Source organism: Cervus elaphus, chromosome 33 (assembly GCF_910594005.1).
Source record: "Cervus elaphus chromosome 33, mCerEla1.1, whole genome shotgun sequence".
NCBI classification, from domain to species: Eukaryota; Metazoa; Chordata; class Mammalia; order Artiodactyla; family Cervidae; genus Cervus; species Cervus elaphus.
In genome coordinates, this window is record NC_057847.1 from 13087907 (window position 1) to 13113053 (window position 25147).

General features: G+C 35.3%; 1 protein-coding gene across 2 annotated transcripts in view; it reads left to right on the forward strand.

The window, feature by feature from the left end:
- The window catches only part of TFPI (tissue factor pathway inhibitor), a 77632-nt gene that overhangs the window by 46345 nt on the left and 6140 nt on the right, over positions 1 to 25147 (forward strand). For both annotated transcript variants that reach the window (XM_043894637.1, XM_043894635.1), the window contains 3 exons: positions 6184 to 6228; positions 9434 to 9610; positions 10696 to 10791. In XM_043894637.1, the coding sequence (XP_043750572.1) occupies positions 6184 to 6228; positions 9434 to 9610; positions 10696 to 10791 (318 nt within the window). The remainder of the gene's footprint in view (positions 1 to 6183; positions 6229 to 9433; positions 9611 to 10695; positions 10792 to 25147) is intronic.

Consider the following 25147-nt stretch of genomic DNA (forward strand, 5'->3'; position numbering starts at 1 on the left):
CAAAGAATATAACCAATCTACTTTCAGTATTGACCATTTGGTGTGTCTATGTGCAGAGTAGCCTCTTGTGTTGTTGGAGGAGGGTGTTTGCTATGACTGACAGTAAAACATTCTTTGTTGAAAGACAATAAAATCCAGTAGACAACAGCATAATATTCAAAAATATCTATATTCCCCCCTTCTCAGAATACTAAGCATTCAAAAATGAAGCAAATTTGATCCATAATTAGGAAAAAAGGTATTTAATTCTAATAGACAAAGATGACATTACTCAACAAGAAATTTAAAATAGCTCTTATAAATATGGTAAAGGATTTAAAGAAAACAGGAACATAATAAGGAGAAAAGTAGAATATATAAAAGTGAAGTAAATGCACTTTTTTTGGTTTTGGAATGAAAACTGACCATTTAGAGTCCTGTGGCCACTGCTGAGTTTTCCAAATCTGCTGACATATTGAATGTGTCACTTTAACAGCATTATCTTTTAGGATTTGAAATAGTTCAGCTCAAATTCCATCACCTCTACCAACATTGTTTGTATTAATGCTTCCTAAGGCCCACTTGACTTCACAGTCCAGGATGTCTGAAGAGTACAATATAGAAATAAGAAATCCAAGTCATAGTTCTCAGTTCAGTTGTTGCTCAGTCATGTCCGATTCTTTGCAACCCCATGGACCACAGCACGCCAGGCCTCCTTGTCCATCACCACCTTCCAGAGTTTACCCAAACTCATGTCCATTGAATCGGTGAAGCCATCCAACCATCTCATCCTCTGTCATCCCCTTCTCCTCCTGCCTTGAATCTTTCCCAACATCAGGGTGTTTTCCAATAAGTCAGTTCTTCGCATCAGGTGGCCAAAGTATTGGAGTTTCAGCTTCAACATCAGTCCTTCCAATGAATACTCAGGACTGATTTCCTTTAGGATGGACTGGTTGGATCTCCTTGCAGTCCAAGGGACTCTCAAGAGTCTTCTCCAACACCACAGTTCAAAATCATCAGTTCTTTGGCACTTAGCTTTCTTTATAATCCGACTCTCACATCCATACCTGACTCATGACTGCTGGAGAAACCATAGCTTTTACTGTATGGACATTTGTTGGCAAAGTAATGTCTCTGCTTTTTAATATGCTGTCTAGGTTTCAATGATCTCCTAAATAAAAGAAAATTTCAGCTTCAAAGACTTGAAATATAAGATGTAAATCATATTTCTTCTTTCTATCAATTGTTTCTCTGAAAATTGTCAGGTTCTATGGTTGAATTTCTACAGTTGAGATTCTACAGTTGAATTTTTTATAAAATAAGAATTTCACCAGAAATACTTAAAGCACATTAGATATTACAGAAGAAAAGATCAGTAAACTTAATGACAGAATAATGGTAACTGTTTAAGATGAAGCACACTGAGTATAATAACAGCAAACAAAAAATAATATTGCCCAATTACCCATGAAACAAAATCAAGGAGTCTGTCAAAATGTATAATTGGAGTTCTGGCAGCTGGGACAGAAGATATGCAAACAAGAAATTGGCAAAGAATTATCCACATTTTCATGATATCCACATTTCATTTGATGAAAACTTAAACTTTCAGAACCAAGAGCCTTGACAAAATCCGTAAAGAATGAATACAAAGAAAAAGAAAGCCATGTCAATGAATCACATTGCTGAAAATTGTGGCTAAAAAGTAAATCATAAAAAAAATAAAAATTATACATTCAGGAAGACCAAGAGAATACCAATTTCTCATGAAGAAAAAATTCACAAGAGAATAAAATGGAACATCTTCTTTAAAGAGCTAAACGAAAAATAAACTGCCAATTGGTAATTTAGATCTATTAAAAATACCCTTATGATGGAGATAAATATTTTTTTCAGATTATCAATATTTGAGAAAATTCATTGCTAGCAGGCTTGCACTGTGAGTAATTTTAAAGGATTTAAAACAAAAATAGGAGTGTGAACATGAGACTACTATTGTATGGTTCTGATACTATAGGTAAAAGTGGTATAAATTATTTGAAGTCAAATTGCCATGAATTAAAGATTCATATTAAAAGTCCCATAATAGACACTAAAAATAAAGAGATATAGCAAATTGACCAATAGTGAAGGTAAAATTGTTATTAAAATATTCAACCAATTCTAAAAATACCCAGTAAAACAGGAACTGAAAACAGATGTAAAGTAGAAAACAAAGACCTAGGGATTTTTATGCAAGCATAATGATAACTACATTGAATTTTAATGGTATTATCAGTCCAAGAAAAGGCTTAGAGTAGACAATATAAAAAACTAATCATGAACTAACTACATGTTGTCTACAGGAAAGACATTTTAAAAATATGGACACAGAGGTTAAAAGTTAAAAGATGAAAAATATGCCTTGCAAGGACAGATCATAAGAATGATAAGCAGAAGTAAACTATAGGACTAGGAATATTGGCAGGAGAAAGGGAAGATATTTTATAGGAATGACGGCCAGTTAATCAAAGTCATAACACTCACTGTCTATGTGTATGCCTCAACTGTAGAACCTGAAAACTTTCAGAGAAACAATTGATAGAAGTTAAAGGAGAAATATGATCTATCTTTGAAGTTGAAATTTTGTTTTATTTGGGAGACCATTGAAAATTATGACTTGTAAATTGCCATGCCTGAGAATAAATTCAAGCCAAATGTTTCAGAGAATAGGAATTATAAATGTGTTCAGTTTGATACGTATCCTCAGCTGTCCTTTTGCAGGTTAAAGGTGGTTTATCCGTTGTTTCCAAATATGTATAGTTTTGTGTGGCGTATTTACCAGTGTAATAATAGAGACATAGTAACAAAGTTAATAAGCTAGAAAAAGTTAAAATATAGTTTGTAAATGGTTTCTAGACACATGGCTTTCAAAATGTTTGTCTTTTGGTTTAGCTGCTTTTTTCCCATAGCCTGAACAAAACAGGGCTCCACTGGGGACTCAGTGGTAAGAATCCACCTGCCAATACAGGAGACCTGGGTTCGATCCCTGGGTCAGGAAGATCGCCTAGAGAAGGAAATGGCTACCCACTCCAGGATTCTTGCCTGGGAAATCTCATGGACAGAGGAGCCTGGTGGGCTACAGTACAAAATAGTCAGACAAGACTTAGCGACTAAACAACAACAACTAAAACAACATTGAATTTGATTATTAGTTTTTTAAAAATAAGCGTATGAAGTGTGGAAATTAAAAGAATTAGATGAAGGAGATCAAATTCCCATTTAACTCTTTAGCCAGTCCACCTCTGCAGCAGGGTTGACTATTTACAATTAAACCATAGACAATAAATTCCTAAAACATCTTTAAAGGCTCTAGTAAGTATGCTGTTTATATTATATCAGAGGGGCTTCCCTGGTAGCTCGGCTGGTAAAGAATCTGCCTGCAATGCGGGAGACCTGGATTCAATCCCTGGGTTGGGAAGATCCACTGGAGGAGGGCATAGCAACCCTCTCCAATATTCTTGCCTGGAGAATCCCCATGGACAGAGGAGCCTGGTGGGCTAGAATCCATGGGGTTGCAAAGAGTCAGAAACGACTTAGCGACTGAGCACAACTATGCTGTTTATATTAATTACTATTTTATTGGCTAAGCTAACTGTGACTTGTGGTTTTTCATGGGGATTTACATGGGGATTTTCTCCACAGGGAATTAAAGAGTATGTAAATACATTTTACATTCTTTCCATTTTTAACTTTATTATTTTCTGTTTTATTTGTTTAGAATAGTGAAGACCTACCTGGTAACAAGAATATTCTGCCCATAGAGTCTTTTCCTGTCTAGTTAGAAAATTTCTAGGCTGACTTCAACAAATAAGAAACATTAAAAGTTAGTGTTCAGATTTTACCCTTCCCATTCCCAACAGAAAAGAAAAAGATGAAGACAGAATAGGGCAAAAAAATATTTTATTACAGTTATTAAAATGTATATGATAATTATAGCAGGCTTCCCTGATAGCTCAGTTGGTAAAAATCTGCCTGCAATGCAAGAGACCCCAGTTTGATTTCTGGGTCTAGAAGATCCACTGGAGAAGTGATAGCCTACCCACTCCAATGTTCATGGACTTCTTTTGTGGCTTGGCTGGTAAAGAATCAGATAATTGTGAATTAACTTTAATATTCCTAATGAAAAGTTAAAATGTAAATTCATATACATTGGAATTCAAGGAATTACTAAAATAATTAGTAAAACATACTGCCATTACTACTTGCACCATCATTAACAAATGTTATGTTCTGTATAAATCTAGGAAAATATCTTTGATAATTAACTGTAAACCTTATCTATGTTTTCAGACTGTAAGTGGCATAAAAATAATCCCGATCCCCCCTCCCACCTCCCTCTCCACCCGATCCCTCTGGGTCTTCCCAGTGCACCAGGCCCGAGCACTTGTCTCATGCATCCCACCTGGGCTGGTGATCTGTTTCACCATAGATAGTATAGATGCTGTTCTTTTGAAATATCCCACCCTCACATTCTCCCACAGAGTCCAAAAGTCTGTTCTGTACATCTGTGTCTCTTTTTCTGTTTTGCATATAGGGTTATCATTACCATCTTTCTAAATTCCATATATATGTGTTAGTATGCTGTAATGTTCTTTATCTTTCTGGCTTACTTCACTCTGTTTAATGGGCTCCAGTTTCATCCATCTCATTAGAACTGATTCAAATGAATTCTTTTTAATGGCGGAGTAATATTCCATGGTGTATATGTACCACAGCTTCCTTATCCATTCGTCTGCTGATGGGCATCTCGGTTGCTTCCATGTCCTGGCTATTATGCTTACTATGACAGTCCAGTATCTAAAAACATTAACTAGAGGTTGGTTATTTATAATAAAAAAATCAGATTTTCTTAACATTTACAATACAATTAGAATTTCATACACACACACACACACAAGTTTTTAAAAAAGAGTACTGAATAAAACATAGTAAAGCTCAGAAAAGAGATGAGCCACATCACCTTATCATTCATAGACATTTTACTCTCCAGAGAATAACCTGACTGATCACTGGCTGAAAGGGGTATTTAACCAACTCATGCTCATATTCTCTGTCTCTGACCTCTTTTTCCCCCTGACCTTTTATGTCTCTCTGGCCATCCAAATAGTGATAAACTGACCTATCCGAAGCTTTTCTGTATAAAACAAATGATTATGCTGAAAAAACCACTTAGTTTCCTAATGTTTATATGAACAAATTAAAACTGTATATATCAATTTGAATTTCATTAGCTATCATTTAATTAGAATTTAGATTCCATACTTGAAATACAGTAGGTTAAAGACAAATAGCATTCTAACTGGAGTAATTCCAATTATTCTATGCTGTTGCTGCTGCTGCTTCTAAGTCGCATCAGTCGTGTCCGACTCTATGCGACCCCATAGACGGCAGCCCCCCAGGCTCCCCTGTTCCTGGGATTCTCCAGGCAAGAACACTGGAGTGGGTTGCCATTTCCTTCTCCAATGCATGAAAGTGAAAAATGAAAGTGAAGTCGCTCAGTCGTGTCTGACTATTCGCGGCCCCCATGGACTGCAGTCTACCAGGCTCCTCCGTTCACGGGATTTTCCAGGCAAGAGGACTGGAGCGGGGTGCCATTGCCTTCTCCAATTATTCTATGAGATTAAACCAAAAATGACATCACAGGTATCTGTTGCTTCATTCCTCCTTTGTATTTGGAAATAATAATGAAACTTGTAATTGGATTAAGATAATGAGCAGGAGAAGGAATCAGGAAAGGAGGTCATTCTGGTTCCTTTCACTCTACTCCCATTCCTCTGTAGAAATGACCTGTTCTTACAGGCCAAGTAGGCAGTTTGAATTACTTTCATATTTTACATTATTTTAATAAAGATCTATTTTAACCATAGGTATTTTGAATAGCAAACTTAGTTCACCATGAATTATTATTTTTGTAAATGGGTTAGAATGTTTTAAAATAGTTTTTGAGACATTGTTATATTAAAACATAGGTGACTCATGGTTATACTGTAATAATTTAACTTGTTTAATATCTAGAGAAAATAAAAAGAAATTTTATCTTGACATTCAGTATAAGAATAATTTTAATAATAATAAAGACATCATCCTAGTTGCTAAATGGAAAGTCATAACATTATATGACAAATTGTGGTAGTTGATACACATATATTGTTTTTCTTGCAGATTATCTAAAGGATATGACAGAGACAAAAGCAACACTGCAAAAAGGTGACTGTTCACTTGTGTGCTAGTTAGTAGCGTTTACGTGGGGTACTTGGAAATTCAATTCTCAGCTTTCTCTGATAAGAGATTCATCATAAGTCCATGTGATTTTTGAAATGGAGTTTTGTTTCAGTGGGTATAATAAAAAAGTAGAAACAACATGCATGATAGTTCATAAGGGAAGACTTAAGCACTGTGTTTACTCATTCTCATGGCGTGTGATGTCTGGTATGAGATCAGTAATAATCCAGAGCCATGCACATGCTATTCTAACATCTCCCAAAGAGTGATGTAGACGTTGCTGTTCTTTCTTTGGTTCTCAGATATCTAATCCTTTGATAACCTCAGCAATGTGTAGCTGTAGCAAGTTTCATTCAGTATTCTGCTGAGTGGATATGCCTTTGAGTTGTCAAAGTCTACATGCAAAAATATGTGGAGATATTTAACAATAAATAATTGCTTCGGTCAACATTATTTAGTGTTTACATATTTTAAATTTGGGGATTTAAATTATTTTACTTACAGTTTTTAACTAAAAATAATTACATTTTGGTGAATATGTTGTAACAGGAAAGACATGCTTCTTTTTTTTTCTAGACCTTAATGAAGGTCTAGAAAATGACTGTGCTCAATTACCATTCACAGCATTTACATAGGAATGAGAAAATATTGAACAAGAAGATGAAATTATTTAACTCATAACATGAAAATTAAAGAAAGTAAGCCACCAGGGAAGTCCTAAGACATGAAAGAGCTACACAATTCAAAGTGAATTTTAGTTTTACTGGCTTTGACTTAATTATGTGAGAAAGAGCTGAAAAATTTTACAACTCATTGATAAGATAGTTTATGGTCCAGAATTACAATCAAAATTTATAAAATAAATTCAGCAACAAAGTTTGTACAACCAACATAAGTAAATGTATTTATTTACAAGTTATAAAATAACTTTCTATAAATATTGAATTAATTTTTGCAAAGGTGTTCACTACCTCAATTAAATGAAATTCTTCCTCTCTGTAATATCATATTTATAAATAGACTTTTTGTTGATCAAGTAAGAGATGATATCTTTAATATTTAAATGTTAGGTTTTTTTTCAAAAATGTAGAATTAGGAAAAAATTATATGCAGGGAAAATTTACTAGAAAATGATGCTACTTAATTTATATTTAATGATTCAGAATTCATTCTATTTTGATACTACATATGAAAGAGAATAAAGCTATCAGTTCTATTCACGTTTAAAAATGGTCAGATGCTAAAATTAATCAATAATGAAGACCTTTAAACATACTGATTTCAAGTTAACTTTGTCATATGCCTCCTAGCATCACCATCAGAACAATTACAGAGGCATTGGAGATTCTCTACAACGTGCCTTGGAAGAAAGTTTTGCTTCAGACAGTTATCAGGTTTGCAGCTTGAAACAAAAGTTAGTAGTGAGAATCATGGAATCTTGTGGCTTATGGAAGTTGGTGTAGAGCTTAAAGCTTGCATTCTAGGTTTTAACTGAGCATTAATTTAGAGCAAGAATTGTATATACAGATTCAATACAAATATTAAAACTTTATCTGAGGAATGTTGGAATGAATTTCTTAAATTTTAATCATAAATATTTTAAGCTGTAGGCCTAAGCAGAATAATTTTACAAGTATGCAGTATCAACCCCTAAAATAAATTTCTGTCCTACAATGGTGTCTCATATAAATGATAGCAACTTCCAGTTGTATAATTCCTTAATTACATTTCAGCATAATTTGTTACCATTTTCTCATCTTTATAGTCAATATTTTTTACCCTACTCCCTTTTGTTAAGCGTAGAATTCTTGTATTGTTTGTTAATATGATTTAAAGTTTTATAAGAAGTACATACTAAGACCTAAACAAATCAACTTAGTGATCAAATGTATTTTTCTTTCTCTTATAGTAATATTATAAAAGTTTAAGGAAGTAGGATTTTTCTTTATTTCATATATCATACTTAACCACAAATTTTTACCATGGAAATAATAGTAACATTCACCTTAAGAAACAAGAGGCAGTAAACAGTGAACAAAATAATCTTCAAATCGGTACTTTGAGAAGTCACAGAAATAGATACTTTACTCTACATTAAAATAGTATGTTTTACTTAATAATTTTTTCATGCAGATTGATTTTTCTACTGTTCTGGAAATCATTAACATTATTAAAAAACATGTTCTTTTTAAAACAAACACTCATTAATATTGTTTCCTTGAGATGGATACAACATGCTTTAAGATGTGAAAATATTGTGCAGTTCATTTTTCCTCTATGGTAATATATAGTTTTAGAATGGACAGGAAATGGGGAAGCTGGAGCTTTTCCCTAAAAATTCAAGCACAATATGTCTTGCAATCATAATAATTTTGAAAATAATTTGAAGCTCTTCTTTCTGCGTATGCATGTAAACAAGGCTTGTAATGTAAACCACAGTGGTACAACTTTTATGACAACTGTGTTTAGCCTGGATTGGAGCTCTATCAAAGAGTGGGTCTTAGGCTTTTTCAAAAGCCTCTCCAATCCCTGAACATGTATTTCCTTTCTGCCTCTGCACTATTGGAGTCATTCCAATGCCTGGAAGAAAAACAAGAGACACAGTGGTGGAGGATGTCATACCTAATACAGATATTAATTTCAGCATAAGAATTTAGGAGCTTCTAAGTATAGCCGTGAAACCCTCCACCCCCCATCAAAACTTCTCTGTTTATAAAAATTGAAACCATTCATAATGAAGAAACACAGTATACTTTAAAATTAGATTACACACCTGAAAATTATGAAATTTGTGGCTCTTTCCAAATGTGGATGCACATAAGGTTAACAGAAATAAATAAACCAAATTTTTGCCATAATACTTTACACTTCCAATCCAAGGGTAATCAAACCCCGGTATCTTTTATTTTCTCAATTTATGAAAGAGTTGATAGTTAATGTGCTAATTAACTATGAGAAATTTAGAACTTGAAATTCCAATAGACTCAACGTATGACAGTTGTACATACATCGTTCTAAATGTCAAAGTGGATAAAATATAGTTATGGATAATGTTATATTTTACCTTTTATCTTTATCTTTTCATATGTACTCCTTAAATAACTTCAACTTAACCAGTTGTTTATATTTTTAATTAACATAAATTACTCAAAATAAGAATACTACTTTCTGATGTTTTAATAATTTTTAGAAAAGCCTGATTTCTGCTTTTTGGAAGAAGATGCTGGAATCTGTCGAGGTTATATTACTAGGTATTTTTATAACAATCAATCAAAGCAGTGTGAACGTTTCAAGTATGGTGGGTGCCTCGGGAATCTCAACAACTTTGAATCACTAGAAGAATGCAAGAACACCTGTGAAGACACATGTATGTTTATTTCTCATCTCCTTTTACTTCATTTTACAGACATTCTTTTAAAAATAAGACATCTTCAAGGATGTTCAGGTTTACCCATTTTGTTGCAGCCATGCAAGTGAAGATCCATTGTATTCACTCTAACTCTGATATAAATTAGTCACTATCTTAATTTTTTTTAAGAAATAGAGAATTAACAAATTTGTGTGTGCTAAATTCTTTGTCATGTCCAATTCTTTGTGACCCTATGAACTGTAAACCCCAGGCTCCTCTGTCCATGGGATTCTCCAGGGAAGAATACTGGAGTGGGTTGCCATGCCCTCCTCCAAAGGGTCTTCCCAACCAGGGGTCAAACCCGCATCTCTTATGTCTACCGCATTGACAGGTGGGTTCTTTACCAGTAGTGCCACCTGGGAAGCCCTAAGAAATTTATAGTGGAAATTATTTTCCTCAAAAAACATTTTTTTTAGATTAGATTATTTAATTTTCCTTTCTGAGAATACTGTAGTAAAATTTAGGCACAAGAGTAGGACTGCTAAAATCCCTTAGGTTTATAACAATTTGAGGGGAAATGGTTCTTTGGAAACTACCACTGAAGGTCAATTTTATCTATCTATAAAATTAATTAAAGGAGTGACTTAAACATTAACTGTTACCCCCTTTTGTTTTGACAAAGAATATCAAAGATGCTCATGGAAATATTATAAGATATATCTATAGATAGGTTTAAAGATTCACTGTTCACCACTTCCCAGGTGTCTCAGTGGTTAAGAGTCCAATTGCCAATGCAGGAGATGCAGGAGACTCAGGTTTGATCCCCGGGTCAGGAAGATCCCCTGGAAGAGGAAATGGCAACCCACTCCAGTATCTTTGCCTGGAAAAATCCCATGGGCAGAGGAGCCTGGCAGACTTACAGTTCATAGGGTCTCAAAAGTCAGATGTGACTGAGCGAATGAGCATGCAGCACAATTTAACAAAACAATGTAAATAAAATTTCTAGACATTTACTTTTCTAAACACAACTTCCGTGCTTTATGTGTACAGTTATGAGCTTGTGACAATGTCTTCTATTTTAATTGGCTATATATGTTTTCCAGTGAATGATTTTCAGGTAGATGATCATAGAACCCAGGTTGATGCTACGAATAATGCCTCCTTGACTCCCAGGCCTAGCAAGGAACCCAGCATCTTTGGTAAGACTCTGTTTTAATTACTGCCAGAAAAATATTATCATGGTAACAATAGAAGAATGTGTATGAGAACTATGTTTTTTAGAAAATTATACCTCTTGTTCTTTAATAATAGACATGATGAAATACTGAATATTTCAGTATCTATTTCAGTACTTATACTGAATATTTCAGGATTTATATCAGTACTATTATTTCAGAAATAATAGTAGATGAAATACTGAGATTCAAAACTGCTTAAGACCTTTAGTCCCAGAAAAATGATAATTTTCCTAATCTATTTTAAAGTATTCTTTGAAGTAGGTTTTTGATTACATATCACATGAAAACTTTAATGTGATTCTTAACTTTATGCTAAATTTATCTTATAACATAATAGCTAGGGGTTATCAGCTTCAGTGCTTAATTGTAAATGTTTGTGATGGCAGCCTAGAATGATCTTAGATTGAGCCTAGCATTGGCTTAGGTCTCTGGTGTCAGTCACAGGAGAGATTAGGAATTTGGTGACTAACCATCCCTAAGGTTAAGTCACTCCGAGGGAATTTTCTTTTGGAGGTATGCAGAACTCTTTTTCTGGACTCTATCCTGTCAACATATTTGTAGAATTTAAAGAAACATACAGGAAATATGCCCACAAAAATGCAGAACTGTGGAAATTCAGGGAAACATAATCAGACACAGCAAATATCTAGACAGAAACCACCTGAAAAGTTGGAAGTTAATGAAATGAATGTAAGGTCCTTACTAAATTTAAAAAATCACATGTGCTCTTTCAGAAATGGAAGATTTTGCTTAGAAGCAGTCCATATAAAATTCATTGTTCAAAGTGTTCTGTGACATTAAAATTGCAACCTTAAGGTGAAAAGAGACATACTATCTCCACCCCAGTCATGTGTCAGAAAGAAGTGGGGTTCAGAATGTCTTTGAGCATCTTTCTTTACAAAAAAAACAAATAAACAAGCAAAATTTCTGCCCAGATGGATTTAAGAGACTGTAATACTGACTGATTTATCTAGAATGAGGAATATAGACCTACATTGACCTGATTATGTCTGTGGACTTGTTTCAGCCCTAAATGCAGTACATTAGAAGTCATCAGACTGTGACTTAGAAGGCCTGGAAACTGTAAGATGTGACACCTAAGAGAGAGCATTATATATTCAAGCTCTTGGGGCTTGAAACACCGTCGTGTGAAAGGAGAATTTAATTCTGTACACGGGCACTCAATCCTCTCTATTTCAGTCTTCCCTATTCACATACACCGACATGGTTCCTTATCTCCCTCAACCCAGCCTAAGAATCAGGTTTATTGAATAAAATCTAAAGCACAGATTTCTTTCTGTAAAAGTGTTTCTTTTTAATGTGAGGTCTTCAAAAATGGATGAGTGCCTTAGGGACTAAAGTCCCCAAATCATAGGCACTGACACAGTGTTCCACTAGCACTTGAGATGTCATAAAGGGCAGACAAAATTTCAGAGGGAGTTAGACATTATGGTATATTATTCAAAACGCTTTCAGGTCCTTAGATTTTATAATTAGAGCAGGGGGTTCAAGACCAAATGAAGTCTACTTTTTAAATACTACTTTGTAATAAAGATAATCATAAGTATCTTTGTACTTCTCATTTTTTATCTGTCAAATTAAGTAATTTCACTGCATTGTTTCTTTATGTCCTTCCAGCCCTGTGTCTTTCAGTGACATTTTATTTTATCCAATTAAATATCCCATGTTGAAAAGCGTGCTAACTCTTATTGCTGTGGAAGATGTGAAAGTTAACAACAAACATATTATTGAATGTAAAGATACATGTGATAAATATATCTACATGTGAAATTAATTTTTAATGTGTTTCAATTATTTTTGTTTGGGTTACTTTACTAATTCAAATAGAGATCATTAGTTATTTACCATTAACATGAATAGAGTAGGTTAGGAGATGGTTTTGCCTTGGAGTATAATACTTGATTTTTAGCAGGCATACTAGAAAAACAGAAAGGGTAAAATACAGAAAAATGTGAGAAAATAAATGTTTTAAATACTGTCTGCTAAATGTCCTCCCTAAGTTTTTATGTAGATGCACATTAAAAAGTATATTAAACAAATTAATTATTTTAAAAGCATATCATTAACTAAGGAAGCAGTAATATTAACACCATAAATTTAAAGGGAAATGATGTTAAGAGATTTTTAAAATTTCAAATAATAGACATTTGAGGGATAGTTCTTTCATAGTAACTGCATTTAAAATTAGGGCAAATGGTCTCCCTTTTTGTCTAGAGAACTATTTTATTTTTCGGGGTTTGTATTTGCTTGAAAATCTAAATTCCTCTAGCCATTTTGGCCCCTTACCCTCTTTTCCTGGGAGCATTCTCTTATTCATTTGTTTTGCAGCATTCCTAATAAAACATGAAACAGTGTTGCAATAAGTTCTGTCTGGTGGCTTAAACATGTAAAGGATGACAATGAAGCTCTGCCTCTAATCTCCCTAAGACCTACATGATCCCATGTCTGCTCCATCCAAGATGCGGCAGGTGGAGATGCAGCTGTTCCTTTCCATCATCTGAGACTTAGATGATCCCTCCTCCATCCCATGCAGCAGCAGAGTATAGGAAGGCAATTGTGCCCCCAGCCTTCCAAAACATAGATTATCCCTCCCTCGTCCCTTCAAAAGGCTTTGTGGAGGTCTATAAAAACACTCTTGATATTACAAATCAAAAGGTATTACATCCATCACTGCTTGCAATTATATTAATACATGTTATAATAATTTAAGAAACTACAGTTCTATGTTTACAGTAAAACCTCGTTCAAGGTTTTAGCAAATGTAAAAGGTTCTCTGTAGATGTTAGATTCTTTCGTTTATTTTTGTTTGTTTGTTTTTGTAAGTAGCCAAGTGATTAAAGCTATTTTATATTTGTTGTCATTTTTAAAAACTATGTTTAGGGGAAAAAAACAGAAAGAAATTATTATATATACAAAATGTTGAACATTTTTTCATTAAGATGGTGAACATTTGTAATTTTTTATCTTTTCTCTATTTTTTTTTTTATTTTCTACTGTGTGGTTTTTTTTTTTTTTTCCATTTATTTTTATTGGTTGGAGGCTAATTACTTTACAATATTGTAGTGGTTTTTGCCATGAATTAGCCATGGATTTACATATATTCCCCATCCTGACCCCCCCACCCACCTCCCTCCCCACCCCATCCCTCTGGATCTTCCCAGTGCACCAGCCCCGAGCACTTGTCTCATGCATCCAACCTGGGCTGGTGATCTGTTTCACCCTTGATAATATACATGTTTCGATGCAGATTCTTTCAAAAAGATGTAAATCCTTTAAGATTTTGATTCAGCATAGAGTGATAGAACATGCCCCATAATACAGATAGAATAGCATTCATTTAAAATGTTGTCATTGAAAACAATCCTTAGGTATTTGAATATTCCAAAAATACAGTGAGGCTGCATTATTATTAAGTGAAATATTTGCAAATAGAATTTTAATGTTTCTCTTTCTGATGATGATAGAAAAATATTTTAGAAATATTGTTGAATGTTACTAGAAAATTATTTGGTAATTTTTAAAATTCCTCTTCTCAACCACAATGTTGCAAATTAGCATGAGAATATGTTTTTTCCACTGAACCTTCTTGACTCAAAATATTTGAATGCTTATTAAGCACAAGTCTTAGTCGCTCAGTCATGTCTGACTCTTTGCAACCCCATGGACTGTAGCCTGCCAGGCTTCTCTCCAGGCAAGACTACTGGAGTGGGTTGTCATTTCCTTCTCCATATTAAGCACAACTGAGGTTTAATTTTCTCCTTTCATTTCTGTATTTCAGTATTAATAGGCTCCTGCGTTGCAAGCAGATTCTTTACTGTCTGAGCCATCAGGAAAGCCCAGTAGGCTACACGGGTGACCTCAAAGATTGAAACATGCTCTTCCTTAAAGAGGTTTTTATAAATGTTTTATAAGCATGCCCCTGTGCACAAGTGAGAGAAAATTATTTGAGTTTGATTTATTGTTCTGAATTATTAGGATCTCCTTGTAGTTACAAGAAATGTATCCTCCATACATGCAGGAGAGAAATAATTCTAATGCAATATCTCTAAATGTATGCAGTTCTGTGTATGACCTTCAGGATGAAAGACTGTCACAACTGCTTCTTGATTTCTTGGTGTGATTGGCACTATAATATAGTGGATAAGAGAAATGACTCTGAGCCTGAAGACTTGGGCTCAAGTCCCATTTCTTCCCTTACCACCTGTGCAACCTTAAAATAATTCTTAACCTCTCTGAACATTACTTTTTCCTACTACAAAATGAGGATGGTAGTAATATAATGCTTACCTCATAGGCTTTATTGTGAGGTGAAATCATTCAATATACATAGTTCGCTTAGGACAGTGTCTGATACCTCTTCAGTGCTACATAAATATGATTCATCATTTTTAACTCATATAAATCAGAGCAATACAAGCCTTAGCTCCCAGGCCTTAGTTTCTCCTCTCTAAAACAACTCTTTGTAAGTTCCCATTTGCAGGAAAAGGTGATATTTCAGCCACTTATAAAATCTCTAATTATTCAGATAAAGTGCTTCAGTACATATGCTATAATAAAATGATAATCAACCTTTAAAAGAGAATTCATAATAGAACTAAATTAATACATATATGTAAACTTTAACAGTTCAAATGTGTTTCCTGGAAACAAATTAAAGAATACTGGTATGAAGTATTGTGGGGCTTTGGGGCAAAAGAATTTTGAGTAATTTTTCTTTACATTTTATAATATTTCCAACTTTATAGATTTTCAGAGTTCTGCCGCCATTTTCCCATTTGAGCATTTGGTAATCACTTTTGATCACTTCTCTCCTAGTCAGTCATTAAATGTTATTACTTTCTCTGATGAAATGTCCATTCTCATCATCTCCATTTTCCATCTTACCTGTTTTGTTCAGACTATCATTCCTTCATGTTTAGATTACCTCAACAATCATATGTCATCCAAACTGGGATGCTAATGAAAGTAGGATGCTAAAAATAATTTATTTATTTACAATATATTAAAAATACGATCACGATTTTGGCAGATAAATAACATAGTTTTATTTTAAAGCGTATTACAATTTTTGAAAAATCATATATATATTGGAATATGATACACCAAAAAAATAAGTATGATCCAGTGTTAGCTCTGGCAAACCAGAGGTTATAGACCATTCAGTTCAGTTCAGTTCAGTGGTTCAGTCGTGTCTGACTCTTTGTGACCCCATGGACTGCAGCACACCAGGCCTCCCTGTCCATCACCACCTCCCGGAGCTTGCTCAAACTCATGTCCATTGAGTCGGTGATGACATTCAACCATCTCACCCTCTGTCATCCCCTTCTCCTCCTGCCTTCAGTTTTTTCCTCTTCCATAAGGAAGACTTCTTCCTCTCTCTCTCCCTTAGGTTTTTATTTTGATTCATTTAATAATTAAATTATTTGATTTTTGTGTCAGCTCCGACTTACTGACTAGATGGCAAGTTTTTTTAATGGAAGAAACAATGGATTTTGTATTTTGTAGACCCCCCTCCTCCAGTGTTTATCCCACTGTTAGGCACCAGAGAAATGACTTGTATATTTTTATTCATTAATTTTGCAATCCACAGTTACAACACAATGAACAAATGATGGTTAGAAGAATGCTGATCACACTTACCAGGTGTTTTTGAGCATCGTCTGCATTCATGCTCCATGTTCATTCTAAGATTACATACCGTTTTATTCATATGTTAATAATTATGCTTTTGATATTTCTTTAACATTTATATGGCATATGTACAGATGCCTTCCATTCTATACTGTTAATAATGTTTGAATAATGTTTGGATATTTATATAGTTAGAGTTAATACATTCCTTTCCATATATCTCTTTGGTAAATGTCTAAGTAGCAAAGAAAAACTGTTTTCAAGTATTCATATTGGTTCTGAATCTTTTGAGTAGACCTGACTCATTCATGAAAAAGGTGAGTTATCCTGCTTCTCATAGCTGTATATCAACTGTAAATAGCTGTCTTGGGACTACCCCAGTTATATGATATTTTGGAAAAAAAAAACTCTGAATATATTTCAAAAGACTATTGCCAACCCAGTCTGATACTTGTTGTCTGACTGAGAAAAGGAACGTCTCTATACCTGACCTAGTCCCATGTTGCTTCCTGGCAGCCTTCAGTCAAGGGAGAGTGACTGGATGGTATTCTGAAGGCCATTTAGTACCTGGAACTCTGTCTCTTTTCTGACTGTATTCACTGAATGACATAGTGCCAGATTCCATATATATATTTGTGGGGGGAAATGGGTAGAAAAGAAACACATACACACACAGATCTTTTAAAATTTTTTAGTTCTCATTAGCCTTCTGGAAGAGGTATTACACTCACAAATTGCCTGCTTGACACCAAACACCATTACTGATATAGTCAATTTAACATTTGAAAGATAATTTTGTCACCTATTTGGCCTCCTGTTGAAAATATGATTATATAAAGAAAAATATTACAACCATAGACACTTTTTGGAAAGAAAATAATCCACATCAGTAAAGAGTTATGCACTTATCTGTATACCACAGTTAATCACTAAACACTGTCAACAACTCTCAAAAACCCCAATCAACAACTCATATCCATAGTCCCAAAGAAATATCTTATTTTTCATATGGTGTTCTCAGACCAAACGACACAGAAACTTCCCTCATAATCTAAACATGTCTACTTGATGAATCTGGTGCCATTGAGCTGGCTTTACAAAAACAGATAAAAACCTGTGGTAAGTATCCATCAGACCTTCTACTTCCTGGTAGGAGCGCTGGTGATAAACAAAAATGTAGCGCTTCATCTCTGCCAAGATGGCTGCCATCCAAACACAGTCACCCTAGGTGACCACTGACTACTTTTTGCTAATCCTTTTCTTCCTGGCCCATCTCTGGTTTTAACAAGGATTAGGTTTTTTGTCATAAGATTTTGTTGTAAGATTCCTCCAGAGAAGTGTTACAGATGCCTTTAAAAGAGAAAATTCACAGACCCCCATTTTGTGAATATTAATTTTATATGAACAAGTAAAATGGCAGGAATAAACTTCTCAGGCATGTGACCATTATATAACTCTCAACCAAGCTTCAGTTCAGTCACTCAGTCATGTCTGACTCTTTGCGAGCCCATGGACTGCAGCTCACCAGGCCTCCCTGTCCATCACCAACTCCCGGAGCTTGCTTATGTCCATCATGTTGGTGATGCCATCCAACCATCTCATCCTTTGTTGTCCCCTTCTCCTCCTGCCCCCAATCCTTCCCAGCATCAGTGTCTTTTCAAATGAGTCATTTCTTTGCATCAAGTGGCCAAAGTATTGGAGTTTCAGCTTCAGCATCAGTCCTTTCAATGAATATTCAGGACTGATCTCCTTTAGGATGGACTGGTTGGAACTCCTTGCAGTCCAAGGGACTCTCAAGAGTCTTCTCTACACCACAGTTCAAAAACATCAATTATTCAGCACTCAGCTTCTTTATAGTCCAACTCTCACATCCATACATGACTACTGGAAAAACCATAGCCTTGACTAGATGGACCTTTGTTGGCAAAATAATGTCTCTGCTTTTTAATATGCTGTCTAGGTTGGTCATAACTTTTATTCTAAGGAGCAAGTGTCTTTTAATTACATGGCTGCAGTCACCATCTGCAGTGATTTTGGAGCCCAAAAAGGTAAAGGCTGTCACTGTTTCCATTGTTTGCCCATTCATTTGCCATGAAGTAATGGGACCAGATGCCTTGATCTTAGTTCTCTGAATGTTGAGTTTTAAGTCAACTTTTTTCACTCTCCTCTTTCACTTTCATCAGGAGGCTCTTTAGTTCTTCTTCACTTTCTGCCATAAGGATGATGTCATCTGTGTATCTGAGGTTATTGATATTTCTCCTGGCAGTCTTGATTCCAGCTTGTGCTTCCTCCAGCCCAGCACTTCTCATGATGTACTCTGGATATAAGTTAAATAAACAGGATGACAGTATACAGCCTTGATGTACTTCTTTCCTGATTTGGTACCAGTCTATTGTTCCATGTCTAGTTCTAACTAACTGTTGCTCCTTGACCTGCATACAGATGTCTCAGGAGGTAGATTAGGTGGTCTGATATTCCCATCTCTTGAAGAATTTTCCACAGTTTGTTGTGATCCACACAGTCAAAGCCTTTGGTGTAGTCAATAAAGCAAGAGTAGATGTTTTTCTGGAACTCTCTTGCTTTTTTGATGATCCAGTGGATGTTGGCAATTTGATCTCTGGTTCCTCTGCCTTTTCTAAATCCAGCTTGAACATCTGGAATTTCATTCACAAATAAATACAGTACAAACAACAAATAAATTGATAATGATAGTAAATAATAAAACTAATAAATTAATAATACTAATTGGTATATTTAATGGCACATGTTTTTTGCTAATAGAGAAAAATCTCTATAACATGATTTTGGTATGGACTGCTATAGGACAAGTTAGGAATGAGAGAACAGATTAGAAAATCTTGTGTTATTCTATGTTGTGTGTAATTCTTTTACTGCCCTTTTTCTATTTGAATGCTGGACAATCTTTACATGAATGAACTTGAAAAGCATTGATATAACATGTGTGGTGTAGGGAAATCTCAACTTTATCTTTCCTAGGGACACAGCAGAATGAGCTTTCTAGTTTATCACTTATTAATTCTATTAAATAAATCTGGCTGACTACTGCAGATATGGTCAGAGAGGGCATACAACCCTAAAACTTTGGTCTATTTCTAGAATCTGCCCAGGTTGAACATCACAACTCAATAATTCTTGCCCTTCAAATATTTGAGCTTTCTGTATGCTGTTTGACTCAGACTGTTACTTCCAAAACTTTTCAGCCTTCTTGTTTGATAAACCTGTTTTGTTAGGTATCTTTCTCCTGTTCAGACTTATTAAATTCCAACTCCACTCATATAACTGAGGGTGAGAAGCATCTAAGATACTCTGAACCTGGGTTTCAAAGAAGACAGACTTTGAGATTCAAATATAAAGGGGAACTTGACTACTTTCATTTTACCTGATAATAATTAAAATATCTTTGCTCAATTATTTTTATTTTCTAGTTAGTTTTTAGAGTTTTTGTATGATATATCATAGCCATTAAGTGCATTGGCTTTACGGGCAGAAATATGTGGGTTTAAATTCCAGCTCTGCTATTTGCAGACTCTGTCTCTGGCCTTGAAAAATATTATACCACTCTCAGCTTCAAGTTCCTCATTTGTTATACATGAAGAGTAATATCTCATAAAATTTTTGGTAAATACTGTGATGATTTAACTCAGTATTTAGCACAAATAACTCAAAGGTATTAATATTCAAGTTTTTTATGATAATGATATCAGTGATTATCCAGTGTCAACAGAGGTTTATAGTGGGAAAAAAAATAAAACAATCAGAGGTATCATTTGTATACCTTTTATTACATTTGCATTTCATTTTATAATAATTTTAATACAACTAAAGTATGTAACCTTGATTTGAAGTTTCTTCATTTAATATACTTAATACTATGCTTACCTGAAATAACATAAAGTATTTGTAAACTTTAAAATAAAATTTTAAATTTTAAAATACCAATATATGGTTTATGTCTTTGGGTCTTATTTCTAATCAGAGGAATATCAAACCTGTGTTCCAAACTTAATCTTATGACTTGAGGTACGGATTTGTTATACTTCTAAATTTTGGTTCAGTTCAACATACTGAGTGCCTTCTATATGAGGCTTTGTCATGCAGACTGGGAGTCTAATAATTGTAAACAGAAGGTGGTTTTGTCCTTTATTGGCATGCCTGGGAAATAAGGGCATATGTAGATGTTTTCAGTGTCTACTATATGCTCAGACAGAGACCTGAACAAGGTTCAGTTCAGTTCAGTTCAGTCGCTCAATCGTGTCCGACTCTTTGTGACCCCATGAATCGCAGCATGCCAGGCCTCCCTGTCCATCACCAACTCCCGGAGTTTACTCAAACTCATGCCCATCGAGTCGGTGATGCCATCCAGCCATCTCATCCTCTGTCATCCCCTTCTCCTCCTGCCCCCAGTCACTCCCAGCATCAGAGTCTTTTCCAACGAGTCAACTCTTCGCATGAGGTGGCCAAAGTAGTGAACAAGGTTAAAGGAGGACAAAGTCTTGATGTTGTACTTCCCCTGAAGAACGGAAAAATTAAAACTTTGTCTTCTCAAAACTTGGGTTTTATCTTCTAACATCTTGGACTTGTTTGCCTAGATGCTAGCTAATCCACAGGCATAGTTCACAATTCTGTCTTCATTCAGAGAATTTTCTGAAGTACGATGCTCAGTTACTCAGCCATGTCAGACTCTTTGTGACCCCATGGCTGTAGCCTGGCCGGCTCCTCTGTCCATGGAATTTTCCAGGCAAGAATACTGGAGTGGGTGGCTATTTTTCCTCCAGGGGATCTTCCCAACCCAGGGATTGAATCTGTGTCTGCTGAGTCTCCTGCATAAGCAGACAGATTCTTTTAACACTATGTCACCTGGGAAGCTATTTTCTGAAGTCATGATTACAGCCATGATTACAAAATTACAAATTTGGAAACTATTGACTATATTTTATAATATAAATATATTTCAAAATATGTTAGAAAACATTCCATCTTCTAAGTCAACTAATCTAGAAATAATAGAATTTGCCTTCTCTCTGTCTCCCTACCCACATTCACTCTGGTGCTTAATTTTAGCCATTCCTGCTATAACTTCTGTAGTTAGGGTTCTCTTATATTCTACTCTTTTTCATGTCTCCTACTGGATTCAGCTGACACATACCTGGTTGAATTTGTTAATAATTACCTCTTTTATCCTTTTATATGTTCAGTCATTTATTAATGTCTACATCATAAAATCAAATATATTAGCATTCAAGGCCATTCTTAGTTTGTCTGAATTTGTTGTTCAAAGGAAAGATTTGTTATTCAGTTCCCTGAAAAACTTTCAGAAGACAAAAAGAAATTTCTTCAACAAGTGATGAGGTGGTTCCTAAAACCTAAGCTGGCTGGTAAAATGGAAGCCTCAATATATGCACGTAAAATAGTACACATGGACATCACCAGATGTTCAACACCAAAATCAGATTGATTATGTTCTTGGCAGCCAAAGATGGAGAAGCTTTATATAGTCAGCAAAAACAAGACCAGGAGCTGACTGTGGCTCAGATTATGAACCCTTATTGTCAAATTCAGACTTAAATTGAAGAAAGTGGGGAAACCACTAGACCATTCAGGCATGACCTAAATCAAATCCTTTATGATTATACTGTGGAAGTCAGAAATAGATTTAAGGGACTAGATCTGATAGAGTGCCTGATGAACTATGGACAGAGTTTCGTGACATTGTATAGGAGACAGGAATCAAGACCATCCCCAAGAAAAAGAAATGCAAAAACGCAAAATGGCTGTCTGAGGAGACCTTACAAACAGCTGTGAAAAGAAGAGAAGCGAAAAGCAAAGGAGAAAAAGAAAGATGTACCCATTTGGATGCAGAGTTGCAAAGAATAGCAAGGAGAGATAAGAACGCCTTCCTCAGTGATCAGTGCAAAGAAATAGAGGAAAACAATAGAATAGGAAAGACTAGAGATCTCATCAAGAAAATTAGAGATACAAAGGGAACATTTCATGTGAAGATGGGCTCAATAAAGGACAGTAATGGTATGGACCTGACAGAAGCAGAAGATAAGAAGTGGCAAGAATACACAGAAGAACTGTACAAAAGAGATCTTCACAACCCAGATAATCACGATGGTCTGATCACTCACCTAGAGCCAGATATTCTGGAATGTGAAGTCAAGTGGGCCTTAGGAAGCATCACTACGAACAAAGCTAGAGGAGGTGACAGAATTCCAGTTGAGCTATTTCAATCCTAAAAGGTGATGCTGTGAAAGTTCTGCACTCAATATGCCAGCAAATTTGGAAAACTCAGCAGGGGCCAGGCAACTGGAAAAGATCAATTTTCATTCCAATCCCAAAGAAAGACAATGCCAAAGAATGCTCAAGCTACTGCACTATTACACTCATCTCACATGCTAGTAAAATAATGCTCAAAGTTCTCCAAGCCAGGCTTCAGCAATATGTGATCTGTGAACTTCCAGATGTTCAAGCTGGTTTTAGAAAAGGCAGAGGAACCAGAGATCAAATTGCCAACATCTTCTGGATCTCGAAAAAGCAAGAGAGTTCCAGAAAAACATCTATTTCTGCTTTATTGACTATGCCAAAGCCTTTGACTGTGTGGATCACAATAAACTGTGGAAAATTCTGAAAGAAATCAGAATACCAGACCACCTGACCTGCCTCTTGAGAAACCTATATGCAGGTCAGCAAGCAACAGTTAGAACTGGACCTGGAACAACAGACTGGTTCCAAATAGGAAAAGGAGTACGTCAAGGCTGTATATTGTCACCCTGCTTATTTAACTTATATGCAAAGTACATCATGAGACACGCTGGGCTGGAAGAAGCACAAGCTGGAATCAAGATTGCGAGGAGAAATATCAATAACCTCATATATGCAGATGACACCACCCTTATGGCAGAAAGTGAAGAAAACTAAAGAGCCTCTTGACAAAAGTGAAAGAGGAGAGTGAGAAAGTTGGCTTATAACTCAACATTCAGAAAACTAAGATCATGGCATCTGGTCCCATCACTTCAATGCAAGCAGATGGGGAAACAGTGGAAACCGTGGCTGACTTTATTTTGGGGGGCTCCAAAATCACTGCAGATGTTGATTGCACCCATGAAATTAAAAGACACTTACTCCTTGGAAGGAAAGTTATGACCAACCTAGAGAGGATATTAGAAAGCAGAGACATTACTTTGTCAACAAAGGTCCATCTAGTCAAGGCTATGGTTTTTCCAGTAATAATGTATGGATATGAGAGTTGGACTATAAAGAAAGCTGAGCACTGAAGAATTCATACTTTTGAACTGTGGTGTTGGAGAAGACTTGAGAGTCCCTTGGACTGCAAGGAGATCCAACCGGTCCATCCTAAAGGAAATCAGTCCTGGTGTGCATTGGAAGACTGATGTTGAAGCTGAAACTCCAATATTTTGGCCACCTGATGTGAAGAGTTGACTCATTTGAAAAGACCCTGATGCTGGGAAAGATTGAAGGCAGGAGGAGAAGGGGACGATAGAGGATGAGATGGTTGGGTGGTATCACCGACTCAATGGACATGGGCTTGGGCGGACTCTGGGAGTTGGTGATGGACAGGGAGGCCTGGCGTGTTGCGGTCCATGGGGTCGCAAAGAGTCGGACACGACTTAGTGACTGAACTGAATTGAAAATAGTACAGAAACAGGGACACCATACAAAGAGTCAATGTAAGTTCAAAATTAAAGGTTTAGTGTATAAATTTCAAAGCTATTACATAAGCCAGTTTACATATAAAACTGGCTTTTGGAATATCATTTTATAGTTTAGCAGTCATACTATATCAACTGCAATTCCTGGCAGAATATGAATCAACTCTGAATTCTGAAATCTATCATAAACCCTCTAAATGGAAGCTGTTCAACTTGTTATCAATGGTGAAGTCAAGACGGTGCATTTGGTTATTAAATTCCCTTTGGAAATGAGCAGAAGTCAGGTTAATGTCTTTTATTCAATCTTAAATTTCCAGAAATTATAATCTAGACCAAACTATCACATTGTGCAACTACTTCAAAACATTTATATTTTACTTTATTGTAGATTTCAAAGTCTGGATTTTGAATAGGTGAGTGCCTGGTGTTTATCTAGAATAAATATGTTAATTGAAAATAGTCAAGTTTATCTCCTGAAAGGGAGCAAAAAAGTTCTATTTCCTCACCTTTAGAGATTGAACCAGATGATACTCAAGGACTCAATAAATCTGGAGCTATAATGTCCTTGAGAAACCATCTGCTTCAGTATTTTAATTCTGTTTTTTATAGTAGAGCAATTCAATGATAGTCTTAACTGCCTCAAGCTTAAATGATTTTAGGAGAAATAGTTTACGTAGTGGGTATAATTCATGTTTCTGAAGAGTAATGTCCTTATAAAAACTTCCCAACTGATGGTGATTTATTGCAGTATTAAAAACATCATTTTTTAAAATTTGAAATATTGAGTTGGCCAAAAAGTTCATTTGAGGTTTTTCATAAAATGTTATACAAAAACCCAAAAGAAAAAGAAAAAGAAATCTTTGGCTTACCCGATACAGCCTTCTTAGTGATTAATGTCCAGCTTTAATTCCCTATCAAAATGTTATTATCTGTCTATATTAACCTGGGTCAAATGTGAGTTGTGTCTGATG